This window comes from Rhamphochromis longiceps, linkage group LG7 (assembly GCF_057381845.1).
Source record: "Rhamphochromis longiceps isolate RC_006_pf linkage group LG7, R_longiceps_female_GT1.1, whole genome shotgun sequence".
In the NCBI taxonomy this organism is placed as follows: Eukaryota; Metazoa; Chordata; class Actinopteri; order Cichliformes; family Cichlidae; genus Rhamphochromis; species Rhamphochromis longiceps.
Window position 1 is genome coordinate 30,942,868 of NC_140563.1, and position 17,227 is coordinate 30,960,094.

The window sequence follows — 17,227 nt, forward strand, 5'->3', positions numbered from 1 at the left end:
AATTAAACTCCAGTACACCCTGCAGTACTGAAGTGTCCTCATTTGTGAAATTTAATCTGATACTGATATTAACAAACTGATTTCCTTCCCCTCACCCTCTCAGGACCTCAAACGTCACTGCTGTGCTCACACACCTGTAATGAAACTCTGACTTACACTGACCTCTGCTGGCTGGTTGCAAGCACTACAGCCAGCAGAAAAAACAACCTGCTCTGTATATTTCCATCTCCATCTTTCCAACTGTTGGCTTTTTAGAGTAGGCTTTCATGCTTTATGTTTCATAGTTAACTTTATTTAGTATATATCGAATCATACACCCAGAATCAAGTTTTCCAGCCTGAAGGCACGCCTTCAAGAGCACGTCATTTTATTGAACATTCAACAAGTTTTGCACCATGAAATCATCCCCAGGGTGAGATCATCATTGCTGAGGTCTGCTGTGAAGTCCTCTGAGGCATCTGATAGTGAACAATCAGAGGAAATGAACGGTGGTGCACGCCATCACAATCGCCTCCCTGAAACATTTGGATACACTGGAAAAGATCCATCACACACTGCAGAGCAGAGTATGGGAGGAACATAACAGCATCACAGAGGATGGAAGCTCCGAAAACAATTTAGAGATGCACAAGAAGACGATACCAAGAGAAGAGTGGAACTTTGGATGTGTTTCAAGTATTTTATAGAAAGCCTGCTCTCTATGACATGATACAGATCCAAGAGTAGAAAAAACTGTGTGAAACTAAGTGTTTAAAACTTTTGACTCATGGGGATCATTCGTTCACTCACTGACGTCTTTTACCATGTTTAACATGAACATCTGCCCCTGAGACAGGAGAGATGTGACAGGAAATAAAGAGTTTGGCCTCTTTTTCACTTTATTCCGGTCTGAACACATGCTGGTTAAAGTGCAGCTCACACACAAACCTGGCTCACCACGGTCTAAAAAAACCAACCCGTTAATTTTCCATCAGGCTGATGAAATATTTGCATAAAAAAAGATCAGAAAACCAGATTCAGGGTATTAAATAACATGAAGTCGTGGCAAAAAATAAAAATAACAGTTCTCCATTGGTTCTGTACATGTTCTTCATAAGGCATAAGTGTAATCATGGTTCACACACGTACACACACACACACACACACACACAACCACGCACAGAGTCTATTGCACCTCCTCAGCCTGTTGTGTAGGAGGAGGCGGAGGTGTTTTGGGCCTGCTCTGCTCCTCTGTTGCCGCTCCATCAATGGTTGCTCCAGTTGCCGGTGTCGCCACAGAGCTGCTGGCGTTCGCAGCCTCAGACCCGCTCTGCAGAAACTTCCTCAGGTCTTTGAGAGCCGGTCGGAGCATCTGCACCAACGCGAGCAGGGCGGCCTGCGTGCCCTCCAGTGCCTGAGCTTGCCTCTCCTGGGCAAAGGCCTGCGCCTCCTGGGAGCGCCGCATCATCTGCAGCAGCTCGTTCTGGCCCTCCAGGTGCTGGGCGATCTGGCGGATGTGCACGTTGGTGACTCGCTGCTCCTGCAGCAGGCGGGCGGAGTTCAGAGCAATGCGACTCTTCAGCTCCTGCGGTTTGGCATGACTCTGAGGTGGCGGTGGGGAAACGGAAGACGAGGCCAGCATCTCCATGGGAGCCTCGACCGCGGCCACCACAGTCGGGGCAGAGTCGCCCTCAGTGGTGGTGCAGTACTCCACCACGCCGCCATCCTCCAGAGTGTGGTACGTCGTCTCAGCTGGAAGCAGGAATCAGTTTCATTTCATTTCATTTCATTTATTTATTTAGTTTCAGACGTTTATTAAAAGCCTCACAGAGAACGTGAAGAAACAACTGCTCTGAATTCATGTCTGAAACATCTTTCTATTGTGCTGAAGAAATATAGACTGAAGCTGAATTAGGGCTTGGCTGTACTGTCATGTAATACCAATAAGCAGCAGAAGATGGCGCAGTGAATCAGTGTAACCTTTATTCCTTTAACCAGGCAAAAAGAAAAAATGGTATTTAATGGTAAGAGAGCTAAAAGTTAAAATGTCGACCCCTGGTAGTGATTAAATCTGTAGGATAATTACAAAATGCACCTTTTAAAGCACAGCAGTTCAACACCAGACAGTCCAGTAGAGTTGTGATTAGAAACTCTGATGGCTCTGCAAGTGTCACGGCTAAAGTTTGAACATTTGCAAAGAAATGAAACGTACCATTCAGCTTTGAGTCATCACAGATTGTCCCGGCACCGGCTGGAAGAGCTGAAAGACAAACAGAGGAAGAAGCTAAAACCTCAATGAAACTATCAGCAAATCTTTAATATGTATTTTTTATTTTAAAAATGTAACTCTAAATTTAAATGTTACATTTAGGGTTACATTTTTGTAATTTATTATCATAGTCATATGATCAGATTTCATATTTATAATCCAAATTAGTATTGAATTAAAATATTAAAATGTAATATTAGGATTTAACATTTACTACATTATTTTTAAATTTTTGGTGTCAAATGTTGCCCACTTGGCTTTCAATAGCTAACTACCATAATAATGGATTGGATTTATATAGCGCTTTTCAAGGCACCCAAAGCGCTTTACAGTACCACTATTCATTCACTCTCACATTCACACACTGGTGGAGGCAGCTACGGTTGTAGCCACAGCTGCCCTGGGGCAGACTGACAGCGATATGGCAGCGAGGCTGCCATATCACGCCATCGGCCCCTCTGGCCAACACCAGTGGGCAAGTAGGGTAAAGTGTCTTGCCCAAGGACACAACGACCAGGACAGAGAGCCCAGGGATCGAACCGGCGACCTTCCGGTTACAGATGCAACTCCCAGCCCCCTGAGCCACGGTCGCCCCATCCAGTCTGTGTCTTTAATATTTAGATTTAAAATTTTGCATTTATATTTAAATGATTTTATAATCATACATTATACACTATATATTATGTTTAAAAGTATCTTATAATAATAGATAATGATTTAAATTTAATATTTAGAATTTAGTACATTTGTGGTTGAATGCAGTTTGAATGCAATTCCTACTTTTTAGTATGGATCTCACAGATTTAATTAAAATATTTCATTAACCTATTAACTTTTAAATGTAAATTTAATAAGCTATTAGCTTTTTGTTTACATGTAATAATACATTTAAACATACTTACATAAAATATTAAGCCTGTGTCGTTATTACGTAGTTTTAGTTATTTTGCATTTCATGTAGTATTTTGGATTAGAATGCAATATTAAACCATACTTGTAAACATTTAACTTACAGACCAATTTTTAACTTTACATTTATTGTTCAGGTATAAACATAAATGTAACTAAACTATAATGTTTACTGTGACATTTAATAACACTTTCATTCACTTTTTCTGTCTGAGTTTTCAGTTGTTTCAGAAAATACTTAAACTTCACACTTCATTTTTTTTTTTTTACAGTGTTACACGCACAGTTATTTTCGGCACGCTTCACTTTCCGTACTTCACCGTGCGGCACTCACCCTCCGTCAGAGTGACGGTTGCGGCGGCGTTGACGGTCACAGGTAAGGTGATCTCCGCATCCGAGTCTCCGGCAGGTAGGCTGATGATGGTGGCCTCTCCCAGCAGGTTACAGATCCTCTGCTGCATGGCGGTGAGGATGACGGGAACTGGAGTGCAGTCCGCGGACGTCCCCTCGATGGCAGCCCGCGCTTGGGCCACCTTCCGCCGGACCTCTGTCTTCATGTCGGACCACTTCTTCTTCACCTCGGGCAGCTCGCGCGGACAGGTGGTGACCTGGTTCACCTTTTTCAGGATGTCCATCCACGCGTTATTCTTAGCCATGTGTGTGACTCCGGCATTGAAGTGGTTAACCAGTGTGTGCTTTTGTTTCTCTATTTCTTCCACTATAATTTCCACCTCCCTCTCCGAGAAATTCATTTTTCTCTTTTTGGCCACCGATGCCATAAGTGCAGAAAAGCGTCTTTACGGCAGGTAATTGTGCGTATTGTACGCAAAAATAGTAGGATTTACTCCGGTAATGTGCGCAACGTAATGGCTTCCAGAATCGGCTTCTTCTTCCTACTAACGACGCTTACGTTAGATGGAGGACGTAGCCCCGCCCACCGACTCTTCCATTGGTTGAGGATCTCGCGGTAATGCGACATTCTCTCTTACTATTGGACCAAACAAAAGCCAATCAACTCAACAAGCCAAACAAAAAGACGAAGTTAAAAAAAAGAAATGTTACCGTTATCTCGCTTTTTTCCAAGTTACACTTGAGTGAAAACAACGTTTAAAGCGTAAAAAAGAAAACGTAAGAAGAACATGTCAGCTGGGATATGACTGCTTCATCAACAGCATGGTTTTAATACTGCTGCTAAAAGGTAACAATTCTAAAGACGTCTTTAAACTGAATACTACTAATAATCAATATTATAATTATTGTAACCTCTCATTATTTACAAATTTCCAAGACACCATGACACCGTGAATAATTTTCAGTGTCTTGAATGAGGGATTTAATAGTGAAAGGCAAGTGTCTTGCTTGTGGTCGGTCAGAGTTACGTTTTCTCGATGATGGTTTTTCTCCCCTCTGGAAGAGGATCCTTCTTTCCTTCCGATTGTTGTAGGTGAAACTCACATTTTTTAATCTCTTCTTTGTTAAAAGAAGGGCAGCTGTGGCTACAACTGTAACTGCCTCCACCAGTGAGTGAATGTGAGAGTGAATGAATAGTGGAATTGTAAAAGTGCTTTGAGGGTCTCCAAAAGCGCTATATAAATGCAATCAGTTATTATTATTATTATTATTATTATTATTATTATTAAATATTATTATTTAATAATAATAATTATTATTAAACACCTCTGACATGTTAAGTTCACTCAGTCTGTTCAATGGGACTCTGCTTCCTGTTCCTCAGAACAAAATCTGTTCTTAAGACTCTGAAAGAAACCACTGAAAACTGAGCTGGTTCATGAGCTACCCAACAACCTTGTTTTGATCTGCGTTTGAACAAAGAATGTTTTCCATGTGTGATAACCGCAATGACAACTACACAACAGAAACAGTTTGCCCTATAAGAATAAAGGAGGAAAAAGCTAACAGAGTCTGGTGCTCCATGTTTCTCTGTGTTTCATGTTTATGTCACCAATACCCTAACATAGAAAGGTGATTGAAAGCAAAAGGAAAAACCATCTGTCAATGGGGCATAAAAGACTAAATAAAGCAAGAAAACAAAGTGCAAATACAAAAAAAAGGTAGAAGACAAGGTGCATTAAGAAAAAAGGAAGACAAGAAGCAAAAAATAATAATTTCACAATTATCATGAAACTGACACAAATTGACCAAAAATGGTAGATTGGGATGGGATGGTGGATAAAAGATGGTGAAGATAGAGCTCCCCACCAGAAGGAAACAAAAGTTCTGTCAGCTCTGCGCTCTTCAAGGTCACACTCAACATTTTCAGTGTTTAAGGTGGAAAGAAGATCACAAAGATTTAGTGATGTGCTGAAAAATGACAAAAAAAAATCAGATATTTGGGGTTAAGTAACCAGAATTAGCTGGAACTTTAACTGGAACAGTTTGTTTTTTGTTTGTGGGTCTAGTGGTTAACACATCTGAATAACTGTCTTCCCATGCAGAGATTGAACCCTCATCATGTGGATACTTCCAGGCACTTCAACTGTTTCAATCTTTCCCACTGATCATCAATGGTAATTCTCTTCAGTAAGAATTTAATACCCTCTCTGACCACAGTGTAGCACTGTTACACATCAAATTTGACTGTCGTAATAAATAAATCAGTGTCCCACACTGTCCTGGTCAGTGTTGGTCAAGTTACTTGAAAAAAGTAATCAGTAACTAATTACTGATTACTTCCCCAAAAAAGTAATCCCATTACTTTACTGATTACTTATTTTCAAAAGTAATTAATTACTTAGTTACTTAGTTACTTTTTAAAAACACGATTTACAACCTGAAGAGGTGATAAAGCGATAGATCTTTCAGCCCAATTCTACTTTTTCTACATAATCCATCATACATAATGTAATCAAATGGAAAAGTCAGTTTTAATCTTTTAACTTTATGCATGAAGCAAAAATTTAATTATATGCAACATTCTCTGAGTTGAATAAATTAGTTTAACATTTAAACCTATTTTCTGCACATTCCAGCACATAAAATAAAATATTTTGTGTGTTTACACTCACTCTTTCAAATAGATGCAAGTAAAACACAGCAGAAAATAAATAAAGTCAAAGACTCAGCGGTCCTGTTGCTCTATTTTCACCTGTAAAGCAGGACTGCGGTAGGTTGAAGAATCCGCGAGTTTCTCTGTGAGTTTCCCATTACGTCGTAGCGCACTCGGTGCTTGCTTGGAAGTTTAGGGGGGTTTTTTTCGCTGTAAAAAGAAGTTTTCTTCCCACGCACGATGGACGCTAATGTTTTTGTCACTTTTTATGGAATCAAACTCAAAGTAAGGTCAGTACTTCCACGCTTTAAACGCTGCACGCTCATACTCTCTCCCACAATCGATACGTGATCCATTGTTGATCTGCACACAGCTGTTGTCACTAACGGCGCACTCGCTTACGTCACTGTCGTGAGACATTCTCGCAGAAAATCACGGTTTTAGTAACGCAGTAACGCAGCGTTCCTACGGGAAAGTAACGGTAATCTAATTACCGTTTTTGCAATAGTAATCCCTTACTTTACTCGTTACTTGAAAAAAAGTAATCAGATTACAGTAACGCGTTACTGCCCATCTCTGGTCCTGGTATTACAGTTTCCTTTGTAAAATGAGCCTCTGTCCTTGTTTCTGATTGGTCAGATGCTGCCAGCATCATCTCTTTCATGTCAGCACTCTTGCAGCGAGGTTAACAAACCCTGGGTTGACTTATCCCATTTGTGACGAGCTTCACGTGGCTGCTGATGTTAGGATAAGAAAACCTGGACCAAGAAAATAGATCCTGGATATGTGGAGCTAGTTTCAGAGTGCAGGGCCGAGCTCTGAAGCTGCTTTTATGTCTCAGGGTAAAGAAAACTATTTGTTTCTACACTACATGAAAAGTTTGGACTTACCTTCAGGACTTGATTTCTGTTTTGTTTTTGTTTTTTCTTTTACCTTATTTTATATTGTGCCGTTTTGTCGTGGTTGCTTTGGTTTAGAAGCTTCAACCTTTTTGTTTTCCCCCATCACTACTTTTAATGTACCACCTCAGTATTACCCCACATCATGTGTGGAACATGTTTTCTTTCTTCTTTTTTTGCACCTGTTTGGTACCTTTTAATTTTCCCATTGCATTTTTTGCTTTAGGTTTGTTCCCTGTGTTGATTTGTTTTTTAGTGTTTTGTACTTTTGAACCACTTGTTTTTTTAATCAGTTGATTATTTCAGATTCTTTTCTAGTGTGTGTGTTTTTGGAAGCATGTGTGTTTGTGTTGTGCATTTTTGCCAGTAACCCAGCACCCAGATTTGATCCATTGTTACCCAGTTGTTACTCGGGGTCCTTTTCCACTTTTCTGTCTTCAGCGCTGCCGACAAACAGGGTTTAATATTTAATGAGGTTCAGTTTAGAGTGAGTTAAGAAGAGTTTCAGAACTAAGCATTCATATGACTGTTTTGCACAAATGTTTAATGTGAGTATGTGTTTGAGTGTCCACTGTGGTTCAGATGTAGAGCAGAATTGTCTAATTTCAGGAAGTTAACCACAGGCACAGCATGGTATCTAGTATAGTGGAGTGTTTAAAGACCTTGCAAATAGGAGGCTGAGGTACAACTCCTTGATGGAGATGAAGCTCTGTCCTTTCTTAACTGTTCGCGTTCATACTGTAAGCACTTTTTGAACCAGCTCAGCATTTCAGGTTCACCCATCGGATTTCCAAAAAGAGAAGCTTGACTCATCGCTGCAGAGAACATGCAGTCTGCATGCCTTGGTGCTTGAATTTATACACCTGTGGTCATGGAAGTAATTGGAACACCTGAATTCAATCATTTGGATGGGTGAATGAAAATGTTTGCCGATCAGCAGAATGTCATCTTACATTCGTGTATCACAGCATATAGTCCAGTTTCATGTTTACTCTGATCAAATACTGGGATTCAAGGTCAAAATGACCCATAGACTCCAGCTTGCAAAACTCTGTGACTTGGAACCAACGAGGAAGCCGATGCATTTAGTGATGCAAATAAGAGAAAAGTGTTGAAGGCAACATTACCCAGTCTGTGATCAAAAACTTTACATTTTAAAAGATCATTTATTTGCAATCCAGTCACACTTAGAAACTTGAGTTTTGGCCACTGTTACAAAAATATACGCAAAAGTTACCTTCATACCATACAGAGAAAATAATCAGATTCAGGAAAATAAGTCTAGAAAAACTAACACCACACCCAACCCTCTTCCCTAGAAGCAAATCCCTCCCAGTTGTGCAAATAAAAAACACTTCTGTTCACTTGGAAGAAGCTGTGTCCAGGTGTTTGAGAGCTCCTCCCACCAGGTAAAGGCTTCCAGTGATGAGGACGTGGATCTCACTAGCTTCGCGGAGAGGAGCAGCTTTGGCCGTGACACTCGGTTTAACCGGCAGCGTCATCTTGGCCTGATCGGCCAGCACAGAGTCCCTGCCTTGTGTGATCCACTGGAGGGCGCTGAAGATGCACGGGAACACCAAGGTGTCCCCTCTGTGCTCAGGTAAATTAGGAAGCCTGTCCTCAATCAGCAATGGATTATCTCCATTGTCATCCAGGTGGTTATGGAGGCGCCAGATCCTCTCATTGTCCCAGCAGCGAGTCAGCATTTCCTTCACAGACATGTCAAACTTCTTCCCCTGTACTGAAGAAGGTGAAAGAATAAGTTCAAAGTTTTTGGCTCAGAATTATTCACTGGATAAAATCGTCTCTTCTTGCATAATCTGCATCTGGAAACACAGACTCCAACACAAACTCCACACAAGTAAACTATAAAAATGTGCTTCAGATAACATTAGATTACAACTGCACACTTCTGGACACCGATACTGTGTCCAGACTGATTTTATATAGAACGATCTGTACAGGTGCAAACAGGTTCAGCAAACTCACTACTGGAGGTGCTGACTTCGGCAATGCATGGGCAGAACACAGCAAAGTCAAAGTGGCACGGCTGCAAAGAAACAAGACATGCAAAAAAAAAAAAAGTTTTCAACTCTATACGTACTGTCACGTCCTTGCCAACATACCTACAAATGCATTCAGGTTCGAAGAACTACTCACCACCAGGAGTTTAAGGAAAGCAGCTGCGTCTCTCTCTCCTGTAACGTTGAACAGCAAAACTCTGGCCACAGGGCCACTGAAACACAAACACATCAAAGTGTCACATCACATAGCATTTGATGTAAAAATATTTCTGTAGATCCACCTACAATTGGAACACACACTCTGGTCCATTTTGTTAACAACAGAGACCGGACTAAATGTTTAAATTAAAAATTCTAGCACATCTTTTTTTTTTTAGCTCACCTCGCGTTCCTCTCGTGCTCAGCTGCAGTCTCTCTAAACCATTCGGAACAGGCCTGGATGCTGTGCAGGGTGTGAGCTCCATCCAGGAAGTAGGTGACCGCTCCATGTTTTAGGGTCTGGCTCCTGCCGGGCCACTCGGTATCTGCCAACCCTGAGAGCAAACGCATTCACTGTTACATCAGCTGGCCCTGGGTGGGTCCTGTTGTTATCTCATTGGCTCTGCGGGACTCACCTTTCACCATCACGGGGCTGGGACTGAACGCAGTCGCCTGAAGCATCCCGCCATTGTTAACAGTGCTACAGGGGAAGCTATTATCTGTTCAGAGAGGACAGGTACATTGAAGGTACACTAACCAAAGCTTGCAGTTATTATTTGCATTATTTTGTACTAATCATTTATTTATTTATTTCTGGATATATGTTTAAACATCAGCCCAACCTGGTAGACCCCTCATCTGAAGCCAGGTGTGACTCAGCTGGAGGGCGAGGGAGGCGTTGGAGCGCTGGTGCTGCCCTGCAAGGCCCAGGTGCAAAGGTCCACATTCTGCCTGGTAGTCCTCCAGCTGTGGACACACCCACAGTGGACACTGCAACAACAGGTTAGAGAGAGTTATAGAAAGCTGAAGCTTCACTTTCCTGTGTGATGTGACTGAAAGTGGACTCCTACTCCGATCTCTTTGGCCCGCTCCTCGAGCACAGGCATGGCATCCTCTGGCTGTCTGATGGTGAAGGCGGGGACTCCAGGCTGCAAACACAAAAATGCAGCATTACTAAAAGAATCACGCATTCAGACTGAAACAGTTACTCACTCCTAATGTGAACAGACCTTGTAGATGCCCGCTTTGTGCCAGGCGATCTGTTTGATGGTGTCTTCCAGAATATCAGTGTGGTCTATGTCCAGGAAGGAGATGCCACACACCCACGGCCTCCTGTTGAAACACGCAGGGGTCATAGTGACGACCGAGGCTGTACACTGAGCATGGCAGCAGACATAAACAGCAAGAAGTACTACAAGATGGCAAGATGGAAAAATCAACTACACCCCCACCCCACCCACACAACAATAAGAAAAATCTGATCCTATATAAATGAGAAATGTAAATAGTGTAAAAAACAATTTTTAACAGACGTAATTTTGAGAACATTAAAAATAATTTTGTATTTCAGCAAAAAGTGTAAGAAGACAGACTCCAGTGACTCTTATGACAAAGGCTTTTTAAATGTGTCCACTTGGTACCATTTTAGTTTATGTTTTGATTCGGAAGCTTTTCCATTGTTTGTGATATTTTGCATGTTATGCCAAAGACTTATGCTCTGCTAAGTTTACATCTCACCGTATTATGTTGGTGTTGTCGTACGCTCCGCCGATACCAACTTCAATCACAGCTAAATCCACCTGAGCAAAGAGGAAGAGCCATTTAGATTCAAGGAGTGTTTATAGTAAATAAGAACCATCTGTTGGTGAAATAAACAGGACTTATCGTTCAAGTAAATCTGAGCTCTGAGAATTACACACAAGCTTTTCTTATACACATCCAGAGGGGCTCATTTCTGAAGAAACTTTTGAAATCTAATGTTAACTGCACCACTGCCTGTAGGGCAGATACATGCATACATAACATGTGTCAGGAATAAATTCCATATAAACATTTTCTGGCTGCTTTTGACAATGTACCTTCTCCTGAAGGAAGATATGGAAGGCCAAGATGGTGAGGACACCAAAATATGTCGGCATCGTCCCTCCGTGAGCGTCCTGAGGAGGTTAAGGGGAAAAAAGTTATGACTCTTCAATCTGCTTGTTTATACACCAAAGATGATATATTTTATCTAATTTTTTCTAAATGATCACATCAGGTCATAAGTCTGAGGGTTTTAATTGAATTAATTTTAAGATGTTACCTTTCAAATATGGTCTCAAATTTATTAAAAGTGATGGCTTCTTCTACTTCTCTTTTCAGCTGATTTTTTTCATGGTTCACCACAATGGGTCATCTGCCTCTATCTCACTCTATTCCAGCATCTTCCTCTTCATGTCCTCCTTCACTTCACCCATGAATCTTCCCTGTGGTCTTCCTCTTCTCCTCCTGCCTGGCAGGTCCATTTAATCATCCTTTGTCCAATATATCCTACGCTGTCCCTCTGATGACATTTTCTATCCTGCTCACTTTTAGGTAAATCTTAACATCATTTAAAGTTTCTTATCTTAAATTCCAGAGTTGAATATAGTTTTAAATCTTCCAGAAGTAACAGAAGTGAAGAAGGGGCTGGTCTAATTTCCATATCTAAAGCATGTCTGTATTATGTTAAAGAAATCAAAACTGTACTTTGAAGCAACACCAAGTTATACCACAAGATGGCAGAAAGAGTCATTGTAACCTTTACTAAAAAAGGCAAATCAAGCCTGGGAAAAGACAAAACCCCGCGAAGAAATTGCCCTAAAGCAGTGATTCTCAAACTGTGGTGCGCGTACCACTAGTGGTACTTGGGCTTTCTCTGGTGGTACCTGGAAAATCTCCAATTTTTTTTTAAAGATTAAATAATATACCATTGTGGAGGTATGCAAAGACGACACGACAGTTCCCGAGGCTCTTCTGGGAGCTGGAGTCAACCAGAAAACGCCTCCCAGAGTGTGAGTCCTCTATGAAGAGCAGCCTTTCGGAGGCCCCCAGGAGAATTGGTGGGGGTGTGTGGGAGATGCCGTCAATGAGTCAGGAACTACTGCCTGGATGCAATCCGCTTCTTCTGCGAGTGAGCGGTAATCCTTCGCGGACCGCAGCAGCACCGGCATCTGTCGGAGGAAGACGTGAGTGAAGAGGAATCCGCTGTCATCCATTCCTAGCAAGGACAGCGTGCTCTCCATGAGCTCGAGAGCGGTACCATCACCAAGGTCCGAGAAAGAGAGGAGTTTCTCGGCCTGCATTGGAGAGGGAGTAGCGCCGTAGCAGCAGCGGCTTGAGAGAGGTGTATTTCCCTTGTGTGGTGGGATCCCGGAGGAGGGTCATCACACGGCGAAAATTAAAACGTACAGTTTTGCTATCACTTCCGACATAAATGAAGACAGAAAACTAAACAGCTGTGACATTTGTAGGGTTACTGAAGTTGGGCTAGCTGGTATATAATGATGTGCTACGTGGTAGCTAGCTACACAGCTATGGTTAGCATAATATGAACACAGTGAAGCTGGAGGCTGAACGCTAACTTTTATCCACTAGATAAAAGTTAACGTGAGGGTTCCTGATGGTTAGGGACAAATGCAATCGCATGTCAGGATGCTGTAAACGGACCAAACTTCAGTCAGGAGAACAACTGCAATGTAAGGTTAGTCATTAATATACTGCTGCATGGGCTGGGCTGTAGTTACATTGTAAGGTTTTAAAAACTGAGCTTTAAAATGAATAGTGATGCTAAAACCCGAGAGAGGCCGACAGTGATCACTGACTTTTTTTAGGGGCTTGTTCAGATTAAAGAACACAATACAAAGCATTAAAACATGTTAAAAACACAACAGCCTTAATAAAAGCAGAGTAGTTTGGACCCAGAAGCAGGGTTCATCAGGTCATCACTTAAAGATTGGATATCCCACCATGTTTTAATGCAGTACAGTTGTGGTTATTATTATCACTCGTCACATCTTATTTATGACAGTTAAAATAAATAGCATTCATATAAGAAATAAAATTGTCTGTGTAAACTGTATGTAGTGTTAAACAGGCCTATACTACTGCACTTTAATGTCGGTCATAAGGGTGGTACTTCAGGAGCCATATATTTTATGAGGTGGTACTCATTGTGAAAAGTTTTAGAACCACTGCCCTAAAGGAGTAAAGACAAATTAAAAAGTGAAAAAAAAAAAACACAAAACAAAACAAAACAGCAGAACATGACTGAAAACTTTTCAACAAACCCAACGATACAAGCCTGCCCCCTGGTGGTCAAAGCTCTGGTAAAAATTTGTGGAGGGTAATTAGAGAAAGTACCTTTAACAGCTTTGAATCCACATTAGAAGGTCAGTTCATCCCCAAAAGTTAATTTACATCATTTCCCTCTTCAATTGAGAAAGGTTTGGTGCAATTTGCCCAGTTTTAGAGATATTATTTCTATGACACGACTTGGGTTCTCGGGTTGGCAGGTTATTACCAGAACCAGATCACCATAGGGTGTGTCACATCTGGTCCAGTGGATGGGGCAGTGTCAAGTGGCATTTTAGTTTTCTGTTTTTCTCTTTTCACACCTACCTTAGTTTCCTCGAGCCGTCTATATATCTGCCAGAAGTATTTGGTGAAGAGCTCTTTTCCGATTGGCTGCCCGTTGATCCGAATCCTCTCTGTGACTTGGACCAAATGTGGAGAGCTGCACCCAAGAAGAATATTTGAAGCCTGTTATTACCTGTCAGTCTCTCCATCTAATTCCTCCTGTGTGTGTGTGTTTATGTTCAAACTGCTCAAAATATCAGAGTAATATCAGAGTAATCTGATTACAAAAACTAAACAACCCATTTTACTGTTCAGACTACTCGAGAAGAGCACAACCCCAACATCTGGACAGCTGTTACGTTCAAATGTAGAAATAACAAAAGACTTTATAGCTGAGTATGGGTGTGTATTTGTGTTTTATAGCTTATTTAAACCTTTCCAAGGACTGCACAGAAATCTGAAACAAAGCACATTTTTATGCAATAACACTGCAGTAACCACCTGATTCAGTAACCACCTGATTCAGTAAACACCATGGTTTACCTGAAAAATCCTGTGCGGAAGCCATAATTTCTTAAAATCTGCTCAGTGAACGCACACGTCGAGCCCTGAAAGACAAACAGTCATCATCTGGATTCATGATGTAAATGTGTGTTATACATAATTTAATTAAAGCCAGGATCTTATATACCACACACTCATCTCACATAGCTTTTATATTCTGATTTTCACACAGCACGTTATTTGTTTCAGAGATTTTTATTTATTTGTTTATTTAGAAGATTTCTGAAGAGATTTCTGTGTGTTAACATGAGGCCATTCTTATGTGTGCCCTTTGTCCTGTCTTCCTCCCCTCACCCCCAACCGGTTGAGGCAGATGGCAGCTCCTCCCTGAACCTGGTTCTGCCAGACGTTTCTTCCTGTTGAAAGGGAGTTTTTCCTTCCCACTGTTGCCCAGTGCTTCATCAAAGAGGTTTTGTGTGATTGTTGGGGTTTCTCTGTGTTATTGTAGGGTTTTACCTTGCAGTATAAAGCCCCCTGTGGTGTGATTTGGTGTTATATAAATCAAATTGAACTGAACTTAATTCTAATTAATCCACAGAACGGGCCTTTCTGATATAAAGAACACCTAAATGTCAGCTCACCTTGCCCTTTGTTCCGGTCACATGAATGATATTGAGACGGTCAAGTTCATCCACCTTTCATATGCATACAAGCACAGACATCTAGTTCAGTTAAGACTGAAGGTGATAATTACTGTAACTGTGTGTAATCTCTGATGTCACTGCTGCTTTGATTGGCTCACCGTGAGGCCCGCTCGTTCCAGGAAGCCTCTCATGGTCTTTAGCTCCTTCAGGGCGGTAGCATAGGGCTGCAACGTGTTCAGGGTGGAGATGGTGTCCTGTGGTAAACGTACAAAAGGAAGGACAGAAAAGTTCAAAAGTAACAAAAATGTGTCATCTGTACAGAAAAATGTCTGCATGAAATGATGAGAATCAGGATGTCAGGACAGTCTGATTGAAATGTAAATCAAATGGTGATAGAAAGTGAAAGAGTCTCTGTTTTCCTACTAGATTTTAGGAGGGGAAAGGGAACCTTTCCAAAAAGAGAACCAAGGAATGATTCATGCTTCATGATCAGCAAGTTGAAAAAGAAAAATTGTGAAAAAAGAAAAAAATAATAATAATGATATATTTTTTTAAAACAAGATTTTTCTTCTCTGGAGGTTCCAGAATATTTGCCAGTGCAGAATTCCCCCACAGATTTCAGACTTTTGGAGAGCCGTGTCCCTCTCCAATAACAAAAACCCCTGGACAGCACCAGCCTTTGCCTTGAAGCAGCAGCTCCACAGTCACAATAATAGAACAGCTGCTATAAAACACTAAAACAGAAGAAAACCTCAGCTTACCGTTTCTGTATCCATGGCGGCTCTGCTTCAGTCTGACACCGTTGTGTCAGTTTCTGTTACAGCAGGTATGCACTTGTCCGTCCGCTTTAAAACCCCGCCTCTGTCTTTGGGGCTTTCAGATATTTATCACCTTAGAAAAGCATCATTTTTGCCCAAGGCATGTAGTAAAAGGATGTAAGAATATTTTCAGGTATCTCTACTTGAGGATTTATTTTTTTGTCAACCTTTTATTTTTACTCTTTATATTTTCAAATCAGGCTCATTACTTTAGCTTTAATTAATTTGAGGGAAGTTTTTATTGTGAGTCTTCAAACTGATGTGAGGTTAAAAGAAGGTAACAATAACAAATAGATACATTTATTAGTTTATCCATCAGCGAGGCATCTCACATTCAAAAAGATGAAAGAGGCAAAAAAACCCACATCACTTATGCATTATCATAGCACCATAAACTCGGGGTTTGAATTAGGTTGGGATGATCCTGAACGGCACTTTTGGTGCATGTTGATAAGCTGTGTTTGCAGTACAGCGTTGAAGAGGAGCAATCATAAAGGGAGTAACGTTTTCTAGCGGCAGGTAATTTTAAACGTTTCTATCAGCTCAACAAAAATCAGCAAGCACACAAACTGTTAGTCACACCGTGTCTGTGAGGTAAAGGTCCAGCTGCTGGATTTCACAAAATGAGAGCTAACTTCACTCAGAGATGGAGAAAGACGTAAGAAAGACAGGACAGGAGAGGAAGAAGATGGGTTAGATTTAAAGGTAAGGGCTGCTCAGTGACATTTGATAATCTGCAAATTTAAAGATTGCATGTTAGTCCTAATTTTTAAATCAGATATCAGGTCTGTATGGTGTGAAGTTTTATACTGTTTCATTTTGTAAAACGTCCTGCAAAACAAGCTGAGATCTACAGCTTTGTTTTATTCAAAGGTTGTGTGAAAATGCTGTGCAGTTTAGTGCTGGATAAACAGTAGTTTGCACTATTGTGATGGATTCACATAAAGCTCTGAGCTCCTGGTCAGAGTTCGGTTACACAGCAGAGATGAATTCAAACTTAAGCTGATGATGAGATTCACTCACTGAATTTAACTGTATGCTGTGAGTGTAGGGGAAGGACATCAGCCCAGATAGCTTGTGAAATATTTTTGAATTTAACTGTGATCACAGGCTGTGCACTAAGACCATCTGCTGGAGCTCACAGTAGAAATGATTGAGCAGCAATTCTTGTCCCCACACTGAGCTACTACAACTGAACTTGGGGTTCCTCCACCTGCTGAACCCCACTTATACTTCCATGCATTAATATTATTTTATTATTACATTAATACAGCATGAGGTTCAGTTAGCTTTGCATAATAATATCTGATAGCATTGTCCTTTAAACAGCTACTTTTTACTTAATTACTTTGAGTACATTTCAGAGCCGGTACTTTTTCACTTTTAGTTGAGAAAAGAAGTTGACTTCCACCAGGGCAATTTTTTTAAACACATATCTTCACTTCACAGTAAAGAATGTGTGTGTTATAGTGTTTAAGGTGTGGAAGCATATAGTGACTGACAGATCTCTACTCTTTGTGGCATTTTTCTAACCCGACAAACCGGATGAATCCCGGGGGGAAAAAAAAACCTCCCCAAGAAGTTTGTTGTTTTTAGGAA

General features: G+C 41.0%; 2 protein-coding genes across 2 annotated transcripts; both read right to left on the reverse strand.

Annotated features, from left to right (window-relative positions):
• Nucleotides 1–273: 273 nt before the first annotated feature.
• Nucleotides 274–5,066, reverse strand: naif1 (nuclear apoptosis inducing factor 1). Its single transcript, XM_085413332.1, has 3 exons — nucleotides 3,492–5,066; nucleotides 2,192–2,239; nucleotides 274–1,731 (listed from the first exon to the last, which is right to left on the reverse strand). The coding sequence occupies exons 1-3, from the start codon at nucleotides 3,934–3,936 to the stop codon at nucleotides 1,166–1,168; spliced, it is 1,059 nt and encodes a 352-aa protein (XP_085269458.1). The 5' UTR covers nucleotides 3,937–5,066; the 3' UTR covers nucleotides 274–1,165.
• Nucleotides 5,067–8,209: 3,143 nt separating this feature from the next.
• LOC146665611 (folylpolyglutamate synthase, mitochondrial-like) lies at nucleotides 8,210–15,632 on the reverse strand. Its single transcript, XM_085413333.1, has 15 exons — nucleotides 15,572–15,632; nucleotides 14,969–15,064; nucleotides 14,808–14,861; nucleotides 14,206–14,270; nucleotides 13,705–13,819; nucleotides 11,145–11,222; nucleotides 10,804–10,865; nucleotides 10,296–10,398; nucleotides 10,137–10,214; nucleotides 9,909–10,056; nucleotides 9,702–9,785; nucleotides 9,470–9,620; nucleotides 9,224–9,299; nucleotides 9,053–9,113; nucleotides 8,210–8,804 (listed from the first exon to the last, which is right to left on the reverse strand). Exons 1-15 carry the CDS (start codon nucleotides 15,584–15,586, stop codon nucleotides 8,425–8,427), a joined length of 1,566 nt encoding a protein of 521 aa, XP_085269459.1. The 5' UTR covers nucleotides 15,587–15,632; the 3' UTR covers nucleotides 8,210–8,424.
• Nucleotides 15,633–17,227: the final 1,595 nt, after the last annotated feature.

Bases quoted from the DNA above. Each gene is read 5' to 3' on its own strand.
- naif1 (XM_085413332.1), bottom strand. From the start codon at position 3,936: ATGGCATCGGTGGCCAAAAAGAGAAAAATGAATTTCTCGGAGAGGGAG. The intron at 2,240-3,491 runs GTGAGTGCCGCA...TTTGTCTTTCAG, and splicing joins AACCGTCACTCTGACGGAGG to CTCTTCCAGCCGGTGCCGGG. The intron at 1,732-2,191 runs GTACGTTTCATT...TCCTGCTTCCAG, and splicing joins TGATGACTCAAAGCTGAATG to CTGAGACGACGTACCACACT.
- LOC146665611 (XM_085413333.1), bottom strand. The intron at 10,399-10,803 runs GTGAGATGTAAA...GTGTTTCAACAG, and splicing joins GACAACACCAACATAATACG to GAGGCCGTGGGTGTGTGGCA. The intron at 8,805-9,052 runs GTGAGTTTGCTG...CACCTTCTTCAG, and splicing joins CGAAGTCAGCACCTCCAGTA to TACAGGGGAAGAAGTTTGAC.